The 20615-nt window shown below is 33.6% G+C and overlaps 1 protein-coding gene and 1 pseudogene across 2 annotated transcripts; one reads left to right on the forward strand and one right to left on the reverse strand.

Moving 5' to 3' along the window:
• Window positions 1–429: 429 nt before the first annotated feature.
• On the forward strand, window positions 430–4154 carry LOC114264525 (hypothetical protein At1g04090). The gene is made up of 2 exons (XM_028205159.2): window positions 430–845; window positions 2115–4154. Exons 1-2 carry the CDS (start codon window positions 737–739, stop codon window positions 3710–3712), a joined length of 1707 nt encoding a protein of 568 aa, XP_028060960.2. The 5' UTR covers window positions 430–736; the 3' UTR covers window positions 3713–4154.
• A 1532-nt stretch (window positions 4155–5686) lies between these two features.
• On the reverse strand, window positions 5687–8901 carry LOC114264526 (uncharacterized; annotated as a pseudogene). Its single transcript, XR_014330839.1, has 2 exons — window positions 6219–8901; window positions 5687–6078 (listed from the first exon to the last, which is right to left on the reverse strand). The product of XR_014330839.1 is annotated as an uncharacterized LOC114264526 (transcript).
• Window positions 8902–20615: the final 11714 nt, after the last annotated feature.

Below are 20615 nucleotides of genomic sequence, written 5' to 3' on the forward strand. Positions count from 1 at the left end.
TTAGATTATTTGGCACAGTTTTTGCTTATATGCTATTAGACAGAAATAATTTAAATAAGTTAAAAAATAAATTATTTAAAAATTGGAATAAAAATACTTTTAATTTCTATTTTTTAATTATTAACTTTTAATTTAAAAAAAAAATTCACTAAACAAGACTGTAATACCGAACTTGAAAAATTTTAAAGAACATTAAAAATAGAACTCTAATAAGAACTTTATTTATGTGGCTGTAAATCCCATTCATAAATAATTTGATGTATACATTTTATTTTTCAATCCACTCATGAATGTTTTTTATAGAACTCTAAAATCATTGTTAGGATTCTAAATTTAAAGTTACGAATAATTTGCTCTACTGAACTTTATGGATAATGGATTAAAGCCAAACAAGACAGACTTCCCAAATAAATAATTATAAAAACAAAAAAACAAAAAAACAAAAAAAAAACACGTCATAACAAGGACAACCTTCTTCATTGGAAAAGTCTCTCTCTTGTCCCTTTTTTTGACTGACTCAACCCCCTTACAAGTAGAGATGAGCTCTCTCTCAAGGGTTTTGCTAGTTCAGACCTCGAAAGAGACGGATTTAGCGATAGGACTAGTTTACCTTTTGCTCCTCCCTCTTTTATTCTGAATTTCTTTGCCCTTTGCCCAAATTTCAGGCACCAGAGAATCTGAAGTTTGGGAAAATTTTGGGTTTGTCTTTGATTGTCCCAAAGTTTTGAGAATCAAAATGTTTGGAATTGGGTGTGAGTGTTTTTGCTGGGACAGTGCCTCAGAATTCTGCCCTTTGGAACCTCAACCCTTTTCTCTTCCTTATCCCATTCCACAATGGCCTCAAGGTATGCCTTTTAAAATCAATTATTTATGTTTTCCCCCCAAAATTTTTAGAATTTTTTTTCTTCTCTGGGTATTTCGCTGATGATCGTTGATGATGATTGTGATAAATATATATACATATTTTTTTAAAATTTTCCCTCATTTTTTATTTATTTTTTAAAATACCCAGATTTTAGCTTAGCTTTGTACTGGTCTCTCTCTCTCTCTCTCTCTCTCTCTCTCTCTCTCTCTCTCAAAAATAGCTTCTTGTCAGCTTATTATTGTCAACCTTAAATTTGGTTTTATTTTTTTTGAGTAAAATAATGGGTAATTCTACAATCTTCATGTGGATCTTCTTTGCAAACTGTAATCTGATTATGTTTTAGTGTGTTGATCATTGGAGTTGGAAATTATGCTCTGAGTTTTCAATTTTCACTTGTTTTCTCTAATTTTTTTTTCTTTGTAATATTTATTTTAAACTTTCATTCTTTCTTTCTTCTTCTTCTTCTTCCTTTTTTTTTTATTTATTTTTTATTTTATATATATAAAAAAAATTATGATAAAAAGTTTCATTAAATGAAGCAAACATCTCATGTTAGAGGCACATGTTAAAATAGGTCCTATTTTGAAATTTCAAGTCTTTGAAATTCTGGTGAACAATTATCAATTAAAAAAAAAATTCCATCAAAGAGCTCAACATTTTATTGGTGCTGAATAATTTTGGTATTGGACACAAATAGTGCTTAATTTAATATATTGTGTTTTCCACCATATTGGACAGTTTTTGGAGTAATACAATTGCTCAACCCCAAGTGAGTATGAAAGAAGGCTCTGAGTATGGAGTTGAGATATTGGATTTGTACAGAAGAAATGCCAATTTTGTACATATGTTTCCATTTATGGTAGATTGTTCATGTTGGTATTGAATATGTTGATGAATTCATTGCTGGTGGTTTCAATCACACAATAAAACAGTAAAATAAAAGAACAAGCATACACAGAAAACAAGAACACAAGGTATGCAGACTACAAGACATTTCACAACATTCATTAATCAGTGAAGAAAAAAAAAATTGTATTTCAATAGAAAATTAGCTTAGCACTATTTTTCCCCCCTTCTGTTTTTCTTTTTCCAAAATTAAGTAATTTCATTTTAATATGAGAAGTTATTACAGTAATTTGGATTAGAAGTATGCCATTCATAATTTGATCTTAAACAAACATTTCATTGTATTTGTCCTGTGTAGCTACATTTGCTTCCTTCATCAATTGATGTAATGTCACCTTCTCAGGTCAAGGTTTCGCTACCGGGAAAATTTGCCTCGGAGAAATAGAAGTTCTTAAAATCACCAAGTTTGAAGGTATATGGAGCTGCACTCCCAGAAAATCAAAAGGTGTCACATTCTATCGACCTGTGGATGTCCCAGAGGGATTTTTTAGCCTCGGTCACTATTGCCAGCCCGATGACCAGCCGTTAAGAGGCTATGTTCTTGTGGCCCGAGATGTTGGTGCCACCCGGCAAAACATTAGCTCTATTTGTGGCTCAGTGCCAAAAAACTCTCCAGCTCTTAAAAAGCCTTTCGGTTACACGTTAATTTGGCGTACAGATTCTCATCACAGTGGATGTGGATACGTCTGGCTGCCAAAACCGCCAGCAGGTTATAAAGCCATGGGTTATGTGGTTACTGGCAAGCCAGATGAGCCAGATTTTGAAGAAGTTAGATGTGTGAGAGCTGATCTTACTGAGACTACTGAAACTTGTGATATGATACTTGAGACAGATTCAAGTTTTTCAAAGCCACCACTTAGAGTTTGGAACATGAGGCCCAGCCGAAGGGGGATGTTGGCTAAAAGTGTTTGTGTCGGGACATTCTTCTGCACTACCAACCACAGCTCAGGAGATGAGCTAAACATTGCGTGCTTAAAGAATCTTGATTCAACCCTACATGCAATGCCGAATCTAGATCAGATTCATGCCCTTATCAAGCACTACGGGCCCACCGTGTTCTTCCATCCGGATGAGATCTATTTGCCCTCATCGGTATCATGGTTTTTTAAAAATGGGGCACTTTTGTATCGAAATGGCAAGGTCAAGGGAGAGCCCATTGATTCTAGGGGCTCAAATTTGCCTGGTGGTGGAAGAAATGATGGAGAATATTGGATAGACTTGCCAGACAACAAGGATGAGAGAAATTTTCTCAAAAATGGTGATATTGAGAGTGCTGAGCTCTACGTTCATGTAAAACCGGCTTTAGGAGGAACTTTCACGGATATTGTCATGTGGGTTTTTTGCCCCTTCAATGGACCGGCCACCATTAAAGCCAGCTTGGTGAATATTGAATTGAGCAAAATAGGCGAACATGTGGGCGATTGGGAGCATTATACTCTCCGTGTGTGCAACTTCTCCGGAGAGCTTTGGAGCATGTACTTCTCGGAGCACAGTGGTGGTGAATGGGTGAACGCTTGTAATTTGGAGTACATTGAGGGAAATAAGCCAATTGTTTATTCATCAAAAAGTGGCCATTCAAGTTACCCACATCCTGGGTGCTATATTCAAGGGTCTTCGAAAATTGGTATAGGTTTGAGGAATGATGTTGCTCAGAGCAAATATTTTGTGGATTCAAGCACTAGGTATCAGATAATTGCAGCCGAGTATCTTGGAGTTGGAGTTGTAAATGAGCCAAATTGGTTACAGTATATGAGAGAGTGGGGTCCAACCATTGTGTATGATGCTCGATCTGAACTGAATAAGATAATCAGCTATTTTCCTATATTGCTTCGATTTTCAGCTGAGACCTTTTTTGAATTGTTTCCAACTGAGATTTATGGCGAGGAAGGGCCAACAGGACCAAAGGAGAAGGATAATTGGGTTGGGGATGAAAGATCATAGGTTTGTTTCGTTTGATTGCTTGCTTTTTTTCTGTTGTAGTCCGGTTGTGAGTTCGGTTCCTTTCCATTTGGTTCAACTACAAGTCCAATCACAATATTGTCTTCGGGCAAAAGGATTGGTCTTGCAGGCTACTGGAGCAAAGTGGAAACAAATTTCAACAATTGCCATTCTTCCCCACAGCTATATTCTTAGGTATGCTTCTATATCTCTCACTGCGAATTGTTTGTAGAGGAGGTACCTTTGTTGTAACAGTATGAACACATATATATAGACATGCTATGAAATTAGCAAATTATGCTTTTCTTGTATCCAAGTTTGCAAGAAGAATAAGCATTCTGTACCATCAGCTCGAAATGTGAACTCTTTGTGGATTCCACGCAAAGTTTTATAGAGATTGCATATATGAAGTAAATGTTTCTGGTGTTGTTAATTGATTTCAAAATGAGCCTTACGATCCTGCTTTCTTTTTTATTCCACAATCTTGATTTTATACAATGTCTATTTTGTGAACATAGAAAGAGTTGACATTGATTTGGGTTGAATTTTGGAGATTTCGTTATCTGTTAATATCTTTGTGTAGATAGGCAATAATAGCTTTAAGTTAGTAATCACAGGCCTCTCAAATATTTGACTTTTTAGACTCTGATCAATCCCAAATCTGTGCAGTTCAATCGCATCCGATTGTTTGATTTTTGTACCTCCAATGTTGAGGTTGTGAGTTCATGTTCTCCCACATGTTGTTGTTGGATAATTTTCAAAAATTTGCTCTGTTTGGAAGGATTTTCAAATCCTGATTCTTCCCCCATATTGGAACATCATGTTTGGATAGAGTTTTGGAACTAGTTTTTCACAACAAACACAAAATTCTACAGAAAACTCTCTGTAAAGCTTGATTTTCGAACTTTTTTATTTTGAAATTTGGCCTATCCGGTCATCCCACCGGATGTCTTACTAGACATCTTACCGGTCGTCTGGCCGGTTGACCGGAATAGTGCAATTTTTTTTTTGGCAATTGATATGTTAATTTTTATATGTTTGAAAAAAAATATTTTCCGAATTTTTTAAATTTTTTTATGTGTTTTAATAGAATTTTGAGTTGTATGTTTGGTTATGAGTTGTAAGTTTTTTATCAAATATCAAATGTCACATCAAAAATTCCCCACTCAATTCAAAAAAATTTTCAAAACTATTTTTAAAACTTTTTTACCAAACAAATTTTCTATACTCAAATCATAATTCCAAAACTCACAAATTCAAAATATAACTCATACTCTCAAATCATAGTTAAAAAGCTCTATATCAAACGCAACATTTGAAGTTTTCAATTGATTTTTTGTTGTTGAAAGCACATGAAAAGGGTGTTTCGTTTGTCTGACATAGAAAATAGAGGAAACAAACTATGGATGTATATGTAAGTACATGATAAAATAAAATTGTCTTATAAAATCAAAGGTGTTTACGCAAGGGTTGCATTCTTTGCTTACAATGGCGTGCGAAATTTGAATCATACATAGGATCTGATCATTTCAGATACTTCAATTCTTCTTATTTCATAACAATTTTTTTTCCCAAAAATATATACATAATTGTTTTCTTTGCAACACAAATAGTTGGTAGAATGGAGTTACAATACAGGGAAAGTAATTGACAGTTTATTCATTTGAGGAAAAAATAATAATCATTCAATCCTTCTGAGCATTCTTCTCAATACGAGAAACTGAGCCTTGAACCAGATTTAATCAAGGAAAAGAAAATAAACCCACAAAAAAAAAAAAAAAAAAGCTTTATGATAGACAAATTACAGGAAACATCACATTTGTTGGTTTGGCTTGTCGACTGGGGCAAGTGGAGCTTGTGGCGGTGCACGCATTTCAGATGTGATCAGATTCAAATTTGGATTTCTTAAAAAGCTTCGTTTTGAATGTTTTTGTATTGGTTTTGAATTGGACTGTAACGAAACCAACTTACTGTGTCTCACAAGAGGCCGATAACAGGAGAGTTGCCGAAGACTGGCTTTTCGCTGTTATGACAAATGCTTTTTCTTCGTGGTTTTGCTTCTCCAAGCATTGTTATGACATCTCTCATCGTTGGCCTGTCTTTTGGATTCTTGGCAGTACAGATAAGTGCGATTCGTAGGACAAGAAGCATCTCTTCTTGAACATGTTTGCATTGGCCTGCAATGTTGCTGTCCAATGGTTCTTCTGATGCCATTTTGTTACGAATCTTACTCCGAACCCATTCTACAATATCTGTAAACTCCCCAAATTCAGGGTCTAATGGCTTTTTCCCGGTTACAAGCTCTAGAAGCACCACGCCAAAGCTATATATGTCGCTCTTTTCGTCCACCTTCAATGTGTAACCATATTCTGCAATATCAAACATTTTCTAGAATTTCAGACACTTGTTTGCACAAAAACTAAACTCTGGAAAAGTAATGTGTGACATTGCCAACAAAAAAAAAAAAAGGGAATATATTGTTTGTGGTAAATAAAGATTGGGAATTTACCAGGTGCTATATATCCATAAGAACCAGCCACCATTGAAACTGTTTCATTCTTCTGAATCATTGTCCTTGCTAATCCAAAATCTGCAATCTTAGCCTCAAAATCTGCATCAACAAGAATATTGTTGGACTTGACATCGCGGTGAATCACCGGTGGATTGCAATCATGGTGAAGGTAAGCCAATCCATTCGCAACGCCCACAGCTATGTTATACCTTGAAACCCAATCCACCAACATTTTCGTAGCATTTTCACCGTGCAAGGCCTCTCCAAGGTTGCCATTTGGCATGTACTCGTATACCATCATCACATCATTCTCGTTGTGCAGGTACCCCAATAGTCTCACTATGTTCCTATGCCTAAGCCTCCCAAGTAAATTTACTTCTCTGAACAAGTCATCTCCACTTTCAACATCTACATCCGATCTCCATAGCTTCTTAACCGCCACAATTGAATGTGGGCGTTGGATTTCTGCCTTGTAAACAATCCCCGTTGACCCCATACCGATCACATTTGACTCCTTCACGCATGCTAATATGTCAGTGCTCGTGAAACTGAGCCTCTGGAATGCTATTAGCCTCCAGGGCCACTCTGCAGAGCTCCACTTGTACCAATCTGTGAAGAAAGTGTTGTACAAGTACCATCTTTTGTACAACTTTTTCCCTACAAACAGAGTCAACCCGAGAGATAAAATCACTGAAATTCCGACAGCAAATCCAACGATAACGTGATTGATGATGTGAATTTTCCTTTTCCTTTGCCGTGATGCGGTGGTGGAAAAACTTTGGGAACAAGGTGGAAGGATGCCATTGCCACCACAAAGTCCCACGTTGCCTATGAGATCATTCGGGTTTATGGTCGTCAAAATCCCATTGTTGGGAACCGGTCCCTCGAGCTTATTGTAAGACAAGTTTAGCATTTCCAGGGCAGGCGAGCTTCCAAAATTCTCAGGTATGGTTCCGGTGAGTGAATTGTTTGATAGATCAAGAATTGCCAACATAGGTAGTGCCGCTATCGGTCTTGGGATTTCCCCAGTGAATTGGTTGTTTCCAAGGTTCAAATTCACAAGCCTTTCACATGAAGCGATACTTTGTGGGATTTTGCCAGAGAAATGGTTGCTCGAAAGATCAAGGACAGAAAGCGATGGACAGTCCTGGAATTGGTCAGGAATATTGCCTCTTTAGTTATTATTCGAAGCAATAAAGTTTTGAAGACTAGGAATGAAAAGAATGTTTGAAGGAAGAGATGATTCGAGGCGGTTCCACGAGACATCTATAAAAGAAAGCGACAAAGATAAAGCGAAATCATCTGAAATTGTACCGGTGAGATTGTTATTCGCCAATTCCAACCTCTGGAGTTTGGGAAGATTTCCAAAACCGGTTGGAATTGTCCCGGAAATCAAATTATTTTGAACTCTAACCCGGACAAGTGAAGAACAAGTCGAAAAGCCTAATGGGATTGGACCCGAAAATGAATTGTTGAAAAGAATGAGTTTAGTAAGGTTACCGGAATCACACAACCCGGCTGGAATATTACCTGAAAGTGAATTAGAAGACACATCTAGCCACTGCAATGGGGAGTTCTGGCCAAGATTTGCAGGTAAAGGACCTGTCAAAGAGTTTTGCCATAGCTCAAGTACTGATAACTTAGTTAACTCACCAATCTTGCTTGGAATTGGACCAGTTAGTTGATTGCACATCAAATTCAATAGCTCCAGGTTCTTCAAATCCGCAATCTCATTTGGAATCTCACCCGAAATCTGATTATCAGAGAGATCCAAGAACACAAGAGCGGTCATGTTTCCAATTTCTTTCGGAATCTTTCCTTCAAATCTGTTCTGATACAAGTAAACTGTGGTTAATTTCTTGAGCCTTCCCAATTCAGAAGGAATTGGACCACTGAGACTCCCAACTGCTAAATCCAAGTATTGAAGATTATCAAGATTACCAAATTCTGGTGGGATAGGACCTTCAAACTCGTTGTATCCGAGAATGATTGTCTCTAAAGCCGAAAGCAACCCGAGCTCTGGTGGGATTTTCCCAGTCAGATTATTCCCGGAAAGTCCAAGAAACTTGAGATTCTGCAGATTCTTGAAAGAAATAGGAACTGAACCTTCGAAGAAACTCCCACGAAAATCAATACTCTCGAGTGATGTAACATTGCCAAGATCCTCAGGGAGAAAACCCGAGAAATTATTGCTCGACGCATTCACGGACTTCAATCCTGAAGCCCTGCCAAGGCCCCCTGGAAATCCTCCAATGAAATTGTTCTGACTGACATCAATGCTCTTCAATGAAGTGATGTTGGAGAGTGAGTTTGGCAATTCTGAGGACAACCCATTGCAGCAAATGTTGAGATAAGCAAGACTGTGAAGGCCTTGTATTCGATCCGATACTCTGCCACTGAGATTCATGTTGGAAAGATCAAGCTTTTCGACATAGCCATTGGAGTTGCACGAAACACCAGTCCAATTGCAGTGAAATGGACCGGTATCGGAGCTATTGATGGGGACTTTCCAGTCTGACAGGTGATCGGCAGGATCAATGAGAGTGGACTTTATGGAGAGAAGAGATGATACATCATTACTATCATTTGGTGGTAGAGTTAGAGCTCCCTCAGCAAAAACAAGAGAGAGACCAATGTAACAGTGGAAGAAGAAGAAGAAGAAGAGAAGGTGTGTGTGCATTTTGTTGTTCTTCTTCTTCTTCTGTTGTGTTTGTTCCTCTTCTCTTCACTTTTTAGCCATCTTTTGGGGTATGTGGAACATGGGTGTATAATGCTGGCAAGAGAGTCTTTATATCGAATAGAGAGACAAGGCAAGAGATGATTGGATAATAAGTTAGTTATGATGATTCAAAAAAGTAGAGTAATATATAATATTATTTTTTATTTCAATGGTGCTACATGTATTAATTAATTTACTAATTAGTGTACTAGCATTAGTTAGTTATGATTTATTTATCCAAAAAAAACATTACTTATGACATTATTATTGCCTTCACCCATTCTACAAACAGTTGTGCTACATATACTAATTAGTATACTTATGATATTATTATTGACTCCACTCATTAATCACATTACAAATACCAAAAACCTTTTAAATTATGCCACATTATCAATTGGTACATATAGCATTATTCTTATACAAATTACAAATACCAAAAATATCTTAAATTATACCATATCATCAATTGGCATACTAATTAGTACACTAATTGATGCATATAGCATTATTCTTTTTATTTATATAATGGGACCCTTTTTCCATCTGGAAAACTAGAATAGATTAATGGGAGTTTTGAGTTCGTGAGGTCTTGGGATTGAGAAGAAACAGCTATTGATTAGCGCATCTAATGACTGTAAAGGTTTTGGACTTAATTGAGAATCTACCCGACACCAAAACATGCAAGGAATGTGTTTCTCATCAAGTTAATGCATCTGGCATTACCTTGTACTTTTTCTTACTAATTAATTCATCATACATACATAGGTCAACCCATGTTGATGATAATTAATTGATGTTCTTGTGATTAATTGTTAAAAGTCCATTTGTATTTATCTGATTCAACCATATTTTTTATAATAGAAAAAAAAAATTACAAAAAAAAAAAATATATATAAAAGTAACTCTAGGGTTTGAGTTTCATAACAAAATAAATTCTAAATTTTTAATTTTGTGAACTTAAACCATAATCTTTTGATTTATTTTCAATCTAAATCATATACTTATTTTTGTTAAGTAAAACTAGTGGGAAAAATGTCTAAAACACCATTTTTCCTTGAGTTTAATGACGAAAGGTATCATTTTACTATTAATTTTACATAGGCAAATAGTTTAAATTGAAAATAAATCAAAAGATTATGGTTTAAATTAACAAAATACAAAATTCAAGATTTATTTTGTTACAAAGTTTAAACCCTAAGTGTTTTTTTTTTTTTTTTTTTGCAATTTGGTAAATATTATTTTAAGAATATACTACCTATTTTTTTTTTTTTATATATATATAAATAGAACCGATAATGTGACTATCAATTTATGATCAATTTAAATTTGTACATGGATGATATGCTTCATAGACCCTAGAAGTTAAGTCCACAACGATCTATATTGGAACCTTCAGTCTAATTTTTAAACTTGATACAAGCTTGATCCATCTATATATGTATAAAAGAAAAATATTGTATAAAAGTAACACCGTTGTGTTACTAACTAATAAAAAAATGGATTAAGTAGACAAATTTTTTCTCATTAACTTAACAATATTTTGATCCGTACAATAAAACGAGAATGGTCATTGAATAATATTTAGGCCTCGTTTGGAAACAGACTAAGCCTCCGTTTGGGAAGTGGTTGGCTTTTTGGTTTTTTGGCTTTTTTGGCTATTTTAGCCTGGGCTAAAAAGTTTGATTTGGGAAGGGTTTTTTGGCTTTTTGGCTTTTTTGACTTTTTTTGTGAGAGAAGAATGTAATGATTATGGGTTTGATGTGATGTTTTGTTTTTTGTGACTAAAATAGCCAAAAAAGCCCCGTTTAGCTCCGTTTAGCCTTAATTTAGTAACTTTTTGGCTATTTAGCTAAAATATGAGCTAAAAAAAACTAGTATGTTTGGGATGATTTTTTGACTTTTTACAAAAAGATGTGCAAAAAGTAGAGAGAAAAGGAAATTTTTGACTTTTTTGTATGAGTTGTTAGCTTTTTGACTAATTTAGTAACTATTTAACTTTTTGACTAAAAAGGAGAGTTTCCAAACGAGGCCTTACTCGCCAATTAGTTAGGGTACATCCATGAACACCCTGATGACTAATGTAAAAAAAAATTATTCTCGCTGTGTCTCAAGTCTTGTAAATTATTTAGTATGTTTTTTGATAATAAATTTTAATCCACAATTCAAGGGGTACATCCAGGGATTTTTGCCCAAATTTGGTTTAGATTTTTTTTTTTGAAGCTTTGAAGTGTTAACAAACAATTATCTGAGGAAGATAAAAAAAAAAGACAGAAGAGAATCTCTCCATGTTACAGGGTGATTAGAAGAAACAACAGACAAGTACAAGCTTTCTCTGCTTCTGTATGTGTGTGTGTGAGAGAGAGAGAGAGAGAGTGCTATATGGGGATGAAAAGGGCAATGCTTCAATCATTGTAAAGTGTGTAGCAACCAAACACCACCATTTCTAAAACAATAACAAACAGTGCCTACCCACATGCACTCATATGGCACAAGTGGATTTTTCAGGATTTAAAAACTCTCAACGGTGCAAATTAATTATTTTTTTAAAAAAAGAAGAAGATTGATATGTATTATCCCATAATAATAAAGGAGGTGGAAGAGGCTGGAGGCCATGTGAAGCTATGCTGCAGCTTCCTTGAGATAGGACTATTATGTATTATCCCATTATTGGAATGGAAGGGACACCCCTCTACACTTTCCCACCAAAAACAATAATACAAATAATAAATTATAATAATAAGAAAAAGCCTCCAAATATATGGTAGGATAGCGTGAATATAATTATAGGAAATTAATTATTTAAATGTTAATCATTAAATTTGAAGTGTAACTCTAAGAATATAAAATTAAAACACAAAATGAGTCACAGAAAATGTAATAATAGATTTAGAATTATTATGAATGTGAACCCCTAAACTTTTTTCCTTAATTTGGGCGACTATATTTACATCTCTTATATATTCTTTCTTATCATATTAAAATCATAGCAACTGCAGGCATAATCATAATTTTAGAATGAATCATTTAAGAATAATGTTTAGGAGTTCTAATTTAGAGCTCCAATGTAGTTCTAATGATGTAGAAAGTGCCCAAGTGAAGAGAGAGCCACACTTCTCTCTCTCTCTCTCTCTCTACTCTCTCTCTTCTATTTCATTAGAGTTACTATTTTAGAATTATGTATTATTATTGATCATTTAAATCTTTTATTTTTTATGTCCGTGTTTTATTTATAATTTTTGTACTTGTATGTCACAATAATCCTAATTAATTGTAATATATGCTTAATAATATCTTGTGCAAATATGAACTCATTTTGAGAGAATCAATCGAATCCAGCATTAGGTGCACCACATGGCTTTGTACCACCATCACCATTTCATCATTGAAAGGAGTATGGGACTCCAATTTTATTATTGTTTGTACAAAGCCACCATCAACATTTCATCATTGAAAGAAGTATGGGACTCCAATTTTATTATTGTTTTCCTTTTCTTATGATTATTTTTATTATTATTATTATTTTGGTCTTGAATTATTGTTATTATTGAAAAATTGGTTTGTCTTGCTCTGTCTTTAAACCCTTCCCCTAGGATCAACTAAGGATTACTGTTAATTTTAATTGAGTTTATAAATGCAATCTGTTTATAAATTTGAACAAATTTAAACAGATTTTAAATTAATGCAATTGAATATATTCATGGTTTTCGATTAATTTGTCACCTCTAAACAAAACCATGATATACGCACACAAAAAAATTAAAATTAAATATTTATTTAAAAAATAAAAAATTTCAATTCATTATAAGTTGACAAAAATAATTACAAATAGGCGATAAATTTTATAAATATTAATAATTATAATTATAATTTTTTTTATAAATTTGTAATAGTTTTCCGAAGTTAACACTAATAGTTAATTTTCTCCAAAAAAATATCCAAGCAATATTCAATCAAATGAGTTGAATAAATTCAAAATTCATATATTTTCCGATTCTAATAATAATAATAATAATAATAATAATAATAAAAACTGCTCAAAAATAAAATAAAAAGAAGAAGTCATGTGGGTACAGTTAGGATGGGCTGTTTTCTTAAGCTTGTAGTTTTTGGGCTGAGCTGTTTGCTAGTGGCCCAATCCAATTGAAAGATTTTCTTTCTTAGATAGGCTTTGAACCATGTTGGGCTTGGACACAACACAATTGAGTAAATGTAGGAAGAGCAGCATATATGATATATGTATCGCAACAAGAGACCTGCGATGCTAGTTAAAAAAAGTTTAAAAATAGGGTAAATTATAAATATAATTTTTAAGATTTGTTGAAAGTATAAATTATTTTTTGTAATTTGAAAAATTATAAATATCTTATTGTTAAAATTTTTTATTTAACAAAATTAACTAAAAAAATGAAATTTATAATTATTCTCCTATACAATAATAAAATTATCTAAATTATTAATTAAAATATATTTCCAACATCATTAAAAACTGTTAATTGACTTGATAATTTATTAATAAAATGAACGATTTGTTATGAAATTAGAAATATTAAAAAATGAAATGTAATTTTCAAAACCATAAAAAATAATTTATATTTTAATCAAATGTGAGGAGTAAAAATAAAATATAATGTAATTTAAAAATGTTAAAAAAATTGCCAAAACGGCGAAAGTGTAACATAATGGATATTTAGGGGGAATATAAAACGAGCAGTATATGTATCACAGCAACAAGAGACGTGCAATGCCAGGCGTAATTTGAAGAAAATCGATAGAAAGAAAGAATATCTTATCTTCGATTCAACCCTCCGCTTCTCATGTACATCTCTTCTTCTTCTTCTTCTTCTTCGTCTTCTTCATGTCGCAGGTTTTATTATTATTATTATTATTATTATTATTATTTTCGTGGTCTTATTTTTCTTGTTAATGATTACTTTTGGCCCTTTGGTGAATGACCATGAATTGTACCCCACAAACCAACCCCCATCTATACTGGCTAGAGGTGAGCAGTGGATATACCGACCTGTTAAAACCGACCGACCAGAACCGATCCGTCGCATTTTGGACGGATGCGTGATGATGAGCGGATGATTGCGGATTGATTTTCTCCAATCCGCCAATCTGGCAAACGGATGGCGGATTTGAAATTCCTTTGGCCGCAACCGAACCGCCAAACTGCGAACACCCCTAGTAATTTATAAGACTCTGTGTTTTCAGTTTGTTTAAATATTCTGTTTGTGTTTTCAATTAAAAAAGAGTTTAAATATTCTATTGAAAAAAAGTTTTCAACTTGAATATCTGTTTTGAATTGAAAAAAATAAACGTATTATTTATCTACATTTTTTGGTTTTTAAATCTATCTCTAAAAATAATAAATAGAAAATATGATATATGATGGTTGGTTTTTGTTTTCAAAAACAGATATAGATGTAACAATACAGAGACATACAATCTCTACTACTACTATGTTCATGGTTTTGGTGATTTGAATTGTTTTTATATTTTAAGAACCATAGATTGTAATACTTTATGTAGATGAGGCATGCTGTGATTGTAGTATGTGGATGTGGCATGCAGTGATTGTGATATTCTAAAGTTTCAAACTTTCTTGCTTTGGATGAGACATGCAGTGATTGTAATATTTTTTTAAGTCATTAACTGTAATACTTTCTTCTTCTTCTTTTTTGTTGAGGAAGTGCACAAGTTGAATTATGTTGAAAATTTATAAAATTTTAAACCGCCAAACCGATTCGCATTCATCCACCAAACCGTCAATCCGCTTAATCCACATCCGCCGGATTGGCAGATGGATGCGGATTGATTTTCTCCAATCCGCCAATTTGGCGGACGGATAGCGAATTGGAGGTTTCGTGGCCGCAACCAACCCGCGCCCCACCCCCAATGCTGGCTGCACTGAGTGATTATGGTTGTGAATTACAATGCTAATGAATTTCAATGCTTATTATGAATTAGCTTGCCTATTTATCTGAGAGTTGCTATGGAATTAGCATTTTAAATCAATTCTATCAACTGAATGAATGTGCTGTTGTAGTAGTTTGGGTGCTCCTTGCTTTGGTGAATCCCACTCCATGCCAATAAGGGGACACCACATATTGATATAAACTTCAAAATTGAGTATTTTTTCATGGGAAATTACATTGATAGTGCCTACATTCATTTCGGTCCAACCGCTTTTAATTGACTCAATTTTGACTCTTCATTTTAAATTTTGTGTCATTTTGATCCAATTGATACCGCCAGTAATATTTTTGACAGAAAATAATCACTGAATTGGTTGAGGTAGCTCATTAAGTTTAGTAAATTTATAATTTTACTTTAAAAAATATTACATATGCCACTTGTATGCATGTTTTCTATAAAAAAAAAAAAATACTAAGAGTTGTATTCAATTGAATTAAATTGAAACAAAATCATAAATTCAAGATTAAAATCAAGTCAATTGAAATCACGAGCACTAAAATGACCCAAAAACTGAAGTACGGGACTACTGTCCCAATTCATCCTTTTTTTTATAATCCAAAATTTACTATCAAATTGAAACCATCACTTGCAAATTTTAAAAAGCTTATTTGGGGTCGAACTAAAAATATATGGAAACAAAGAGTGGGAAAAGTGAAAGAAATTAAAAATACACTCACATATCTTTGTTACGAGAGATGTGAATGTTAACGTGAATTTCTCTCTTCCTCTATTTTATTTTCTTTGTTAAGAAAGTATTTGAATATTAAGTTGAATTGCTTAATGTTAGCGTTAGTGAGCATGGCAAACAAATGAGACTGCGAGGATTGAACCTCGATCTCCTCATATCAAAATTTATAATTCACAAATTACAAATTTTGTATGAGAGCTTTGCCACTTGAGCTACATCCTCAAGTTTGTTTGGGTGAATTTGCGAACGTTTATCTGATTAATTTTGTTTTTTATTTATTTATTTTTATTATTCAAGTGCATTCACTTTGAATTTCGATAGTATTCATTAATCATATAAAAAAATTTATACATACGCTACAACAAAATGCACCTTTGGCGACCAAAATTGGCGACTAAAAAAAATGTTAGTCGTCAAAATTGGCGACTAACATTTTTTTCAATCACCAAAAGTAAAATATTTAGCTACTAATTTTTTTTAGTCGGGGTATATTCATTATTGGCGACTAAAAAAAAAATAAGTCGTTAAAAATTCCAGAATTGGCGACAAAAAAAAAAACTTAGTCACTATATATTGACTTTTGGCTACTAAAATATTTAGTCGCCGAATGGGAAATAAAAAAATAATTTTTTTTCTTTGGCGACTAAAGTTTTAGTCTCCAAAATCTTACTTTCAGCGACAAAAAAAAAAAGTAGTCGTCGTATATTGACTTTTGGCTACTAAAATATTTAGTCGCCAAATGGAAAATAAAAAAATTATTTTTCCTTTTTGGCGACTAAAGTTTTAGTCGCCAAAAACTTACTTTCACCAACAAAAAATTATTTTAGTCGCCAAATAAATTTTTTTTTTTTTTTAAATCTTTGGTAACCTATCTTCAGCGACTAAAATTTAGTCGCGGATGCGTTCAAAATTTTTCTGGGAAATATTTCATATTGGCGCCTAAATTTTTGCCCAAATCTATTACTTCACACGGTTCTTTCTCTCTTGCTGTCCCTCTGTCTCTCTCTGTCACATAGAGAATTTGTAGGGTTTGTTTGTGTAATGGAGATCATCGATACTCAAAGCCTTTCGAACTTGGATCTCAATTCCAAACCACCATTCTCTTACAACTCCATCAAGATTTGCTCCCACGCTGCTTCCCAACAACTATCTCCGCGCGATTGTCCTAAGTAGAGGTTTCAACTCTCCGGCGGTGGCGGCCGGAATGACAAACAATGGTGATATGAGTGGCATCGGTGAAGTGCCGAATAATACTAAGTCGAGTGCCGCCGCCATGTGGGTGCAGAAGGTTTATCGGAGCTACCGCACCAGGCATATGTTAGCCGATTCCGCTGTTGTAGCCGAAGAGCTCTGGTTGGTACACCCCCTCTTCAATTCAACCCTCTCTGTTTTTCTTCATTAGACACACTAATTACACCATTTTTATTACTATACATACATACATAAATTCGAACGCTTTAATTTAGCGATGATTATTATGAAGGTGGCAAGCAATCGACTATGCTAGATTGAATCGGAGTACGATTTCCTTCTTCAATTTTTTGAAACCAGAGATGGTAGCTTCGTGGTGGAATCGAATCAGATTGAATGCTTCTAAGGTTTCATCTTCTTGTCTTGTGCTAAAAAAATTAAAACAACAGAAATTATAAAGCCATCTCCAGTCCAATTTGAGTAAAAATATCATTTCATTATACACTAGTAAAAATCCTAATATTTATAAATGTAGTTTTTGGTATACGGAGGGCTTTGATTTTTGTATGACATATTTTGTATGGAATTATTATTTTAGTTTGAACAATAGTTGATTTGTATGGACTTTGATATTTAATGTTATTTATTTTTGGTATATGGATGCAGATTGTGGAATGATTGATAGTATGTATCATTTTGTTTTTATACGTATTACAGGTTGCATTGTATATAGACAGGTTGTGGAGAAATTATAATTTCGCAATAAAACATAATATCATGTTTTTGGCGACTAAACAATTAGTAGCTAAAAAGAAATTGGGAAAAGACATTTGGCGACTAAAAGTTTTGTAGCAAAAAAAAAAAAAAAAATACATTTGGCAACTAAGACTTTAGTAGCCAAACGAAAATTAAACATTGGGCGACTAAAATATTTTGTAGCTAAAAACAAAAAACTAAATTTTAAACACACTTTTGCCGACTAAAATTTTAGTAGCCAAAAATGTAGAACTTTAGGCGACCAAATATTTAGTAGCCAAAAGAGGAACTCTTTGCCGACTAAACATTTTGTAGCCAAAGATGGGGACTTTCGGCGACTAAATTTTTAGTAGCTAAAAAAGAACTCTTTGCCGACTAAAATTTTAGTAGCTAAAAAGGTGGAACTTTAGGCAACTAAAAGTTTGGTCGCCGAAAAGGGTCTAATTTAATTTAATGTCCAACCTTTTGGCGACTAAATATTTAGTCGGCAAATGAATACATTTGGCGACTAAAATAATTTAGTCGCCAATTAGCTTTCCCGACTACTCTTCGACTACTAATTTTGCAACCAATAAATTTAGTCGCTAAAGCCCTTCGGCGACTAAAAATTGACTTTTGGCGACTAAAAATTTAGTCGCCAAAAGTGAAAATTCTTGTAGTGATATTTTATTTCTTATTATAGGATCTTACAATTGTTGATTTGATCATATCTAGGCCGGTAGAATCCCAAAACAATCCTAGGTAACCCCCAATTTTTTACAACCTTGCTTCCTGTTGATAAGGAGTTATGGCTCGTTTTTTTCGTGGTGGAGGTCTGTATTTGTTTCCTTTTGCCATCTCTCTCTTTTCTTCTGTCTCGCTAATTATATTTTTTTTGCCCATTTCAATTTGTTTGTGTTTTTTGTTATCTGAAACCATTTGCTCAAAATGGTAGAGGTTTTTTTTAAAATTTCAATGTCTTTTGATCTACTCGCAAAAGGTACATGGCATCTATGTACAACTTGCAGCATATTGGAGACCAAAATTAAAAACAAATATTGTTAGTTACTTTTCATGCTTGATTTATCACTAGTTTACTTTTATCATTGACATTTCTCTCTCAGTTTGAGTTTGTGGATATATTCTAATAAAGGTTCTTTCTTGAACTCGTAAGTTTTTAACAATCTCAACTTGTGTTGCAAATTGATGTTTTTATGCTTTAGTTGAATTGAACTAATATATGTTATGGGTTAATTGTTTTTGATATTGTCTTTCCGTGTTTTTTTTCTCAAATTTGTTGCTCTCGTCTTTTGCAGGAAAATCTTCTTCAACTTCTTCTGGTTCAAAGAGTTTAGTGTGAAGCATTTTTCTCTTGCTTTCTTCCTTTTTATTTTGTGTTTATGATATCTTGTTTTTGTGTTTTCCTTTGCCCTTGTGTTCTCTATCTTCATAGTTACAAAAATTGCTGCAACTTTATTGGGTTTCTCTGCTCTAAGCAAGAACTTGGCAAATCTTCATGTAAAGCCATATTCATGTGAAATTTTAGTCAAAGAATATGAAGAGGTACACATTTTCACAGTTCAGAGTCATTGGGAATGGTTATTGGTGATATAGTAGTTGTTGCTTCTTTTCTTAGTTGAGATGTGATGGTGTAGACCTTGACTGGTTAGATGCCAATTATCAGATTTGGAAGCCAATGTTGAAGTCCATGGGTCCAAAGTCTTTTTGGTCCCACAATTGTAATTTGTAGTTTATTATCATTGTTTAATTAGATTTAATTAAATAAAGTTGGCCAGGAATATTAGGCGGTTAGGTATTCTAATTACAATGTAGGACTTTGGTTATATAAATATTAGGATTCTGAGTTTTGGCATTGTAATATTTAGTTTTGAGAATAATATTTGAGAGTAAAAGGTTGTGGCCAACTTTGAGTTCTTCTCCCTCTCTCTATCTCGTCCTGCATCTGGATCAGTCATAGGTTGATAACTTAAATCCAAAGATTTAATTTCCTAATGCAAATATTTTTAGTTTTATCTCAAAGAGTGTTTGGAGAGATTTTATGTTTCACTCTTCAATTTTCTTTTTAAATACAGCGTTTGCACATATTTTGTCCTTTCTCTATTATGCAGTGCATGAGCAGAACTCCCACCAGTTGCGATGCCCAACGTTGTGAAAAAATTCGCAAAAGGATGGCATCTTGCCTTGAAAGTAAGTTAGGTTTGTATGCATATCTAGAAACTTTCTTGTTTTCTCTGAGGTGCCACTTTTGCCATTATTAAATATAAAAGAATAAAATGTTGATTCCTTGGTGCTTTTAAGATGGTTTTGCATTTTAATTATGCAAGAAACTCTATACCGTATCTCATACGAACCAAGAGTTCCATACCAATTCTAAAAGGAAAACTAAGAAGGTTCAATCATCGTATAGGATTGTATTTTAAGGTGTCTTTATCTATTTTAATATGACTTTTGATCCATTGAAATGCAAAATCCCATGTTCTAAGGTTTTGTTTTTTGGGGGGGGTTGTCTATGGAAGTAACACATGTTGACAAAATCACGTCTGTAGACGCTTGATCGCTATTTTTTTGGGATGTCATTAGATTGTTGTAGGCCTTCCAATTTATTGTATTTATTGGATTCATTTTATTTTTGATTTTCTTAGAAGGCAATGTAGTTAATAAACTTGTTTGCTTTGAGTTCTTGTACAATGTATACTGCTTTTGCTTTGTAATTATAGTTACTATTACTTATCAAAAAAGCAGCTTGCATAAATTTCAATTCTGAAAAGAATCTTAGGATTAGGACTGGTGAAAGTTGGCTCTTAAGGTTTAGAAAACATGTAGTGCACTATTTGGGTTGTGATTAAATAAGTTTCCTTTTGAAAAAAAGATAAGGAAACAAAGAGGAGAGAACATGGTGTCACGTGTCAATCTAGGTCTTCGCCTCCCCTTAGCATTTTCACTAGCAGTAATCCTATTTCACTTCTTTATTGTTGCCTCAACCAATCTTAGTTGTACATTTCCAAATTATCTTAGTCTATTCATTTATAACATTATCAGCTCCAATTCGAGCTAATAA

Source organism: Camellia sinensis, chromosome 1, assembly GCF_055761805.1.
Source record: "Camellia sinensis isolate YWXY chromosome 1, ASM5576180v1, whole genome shotgun sequence".
NCBI lineage: Eukaryota > Viridiplantae > Streptophyta > Magnoliopsida > Ericales > Theaceae > Camellia > Camellia sinensis.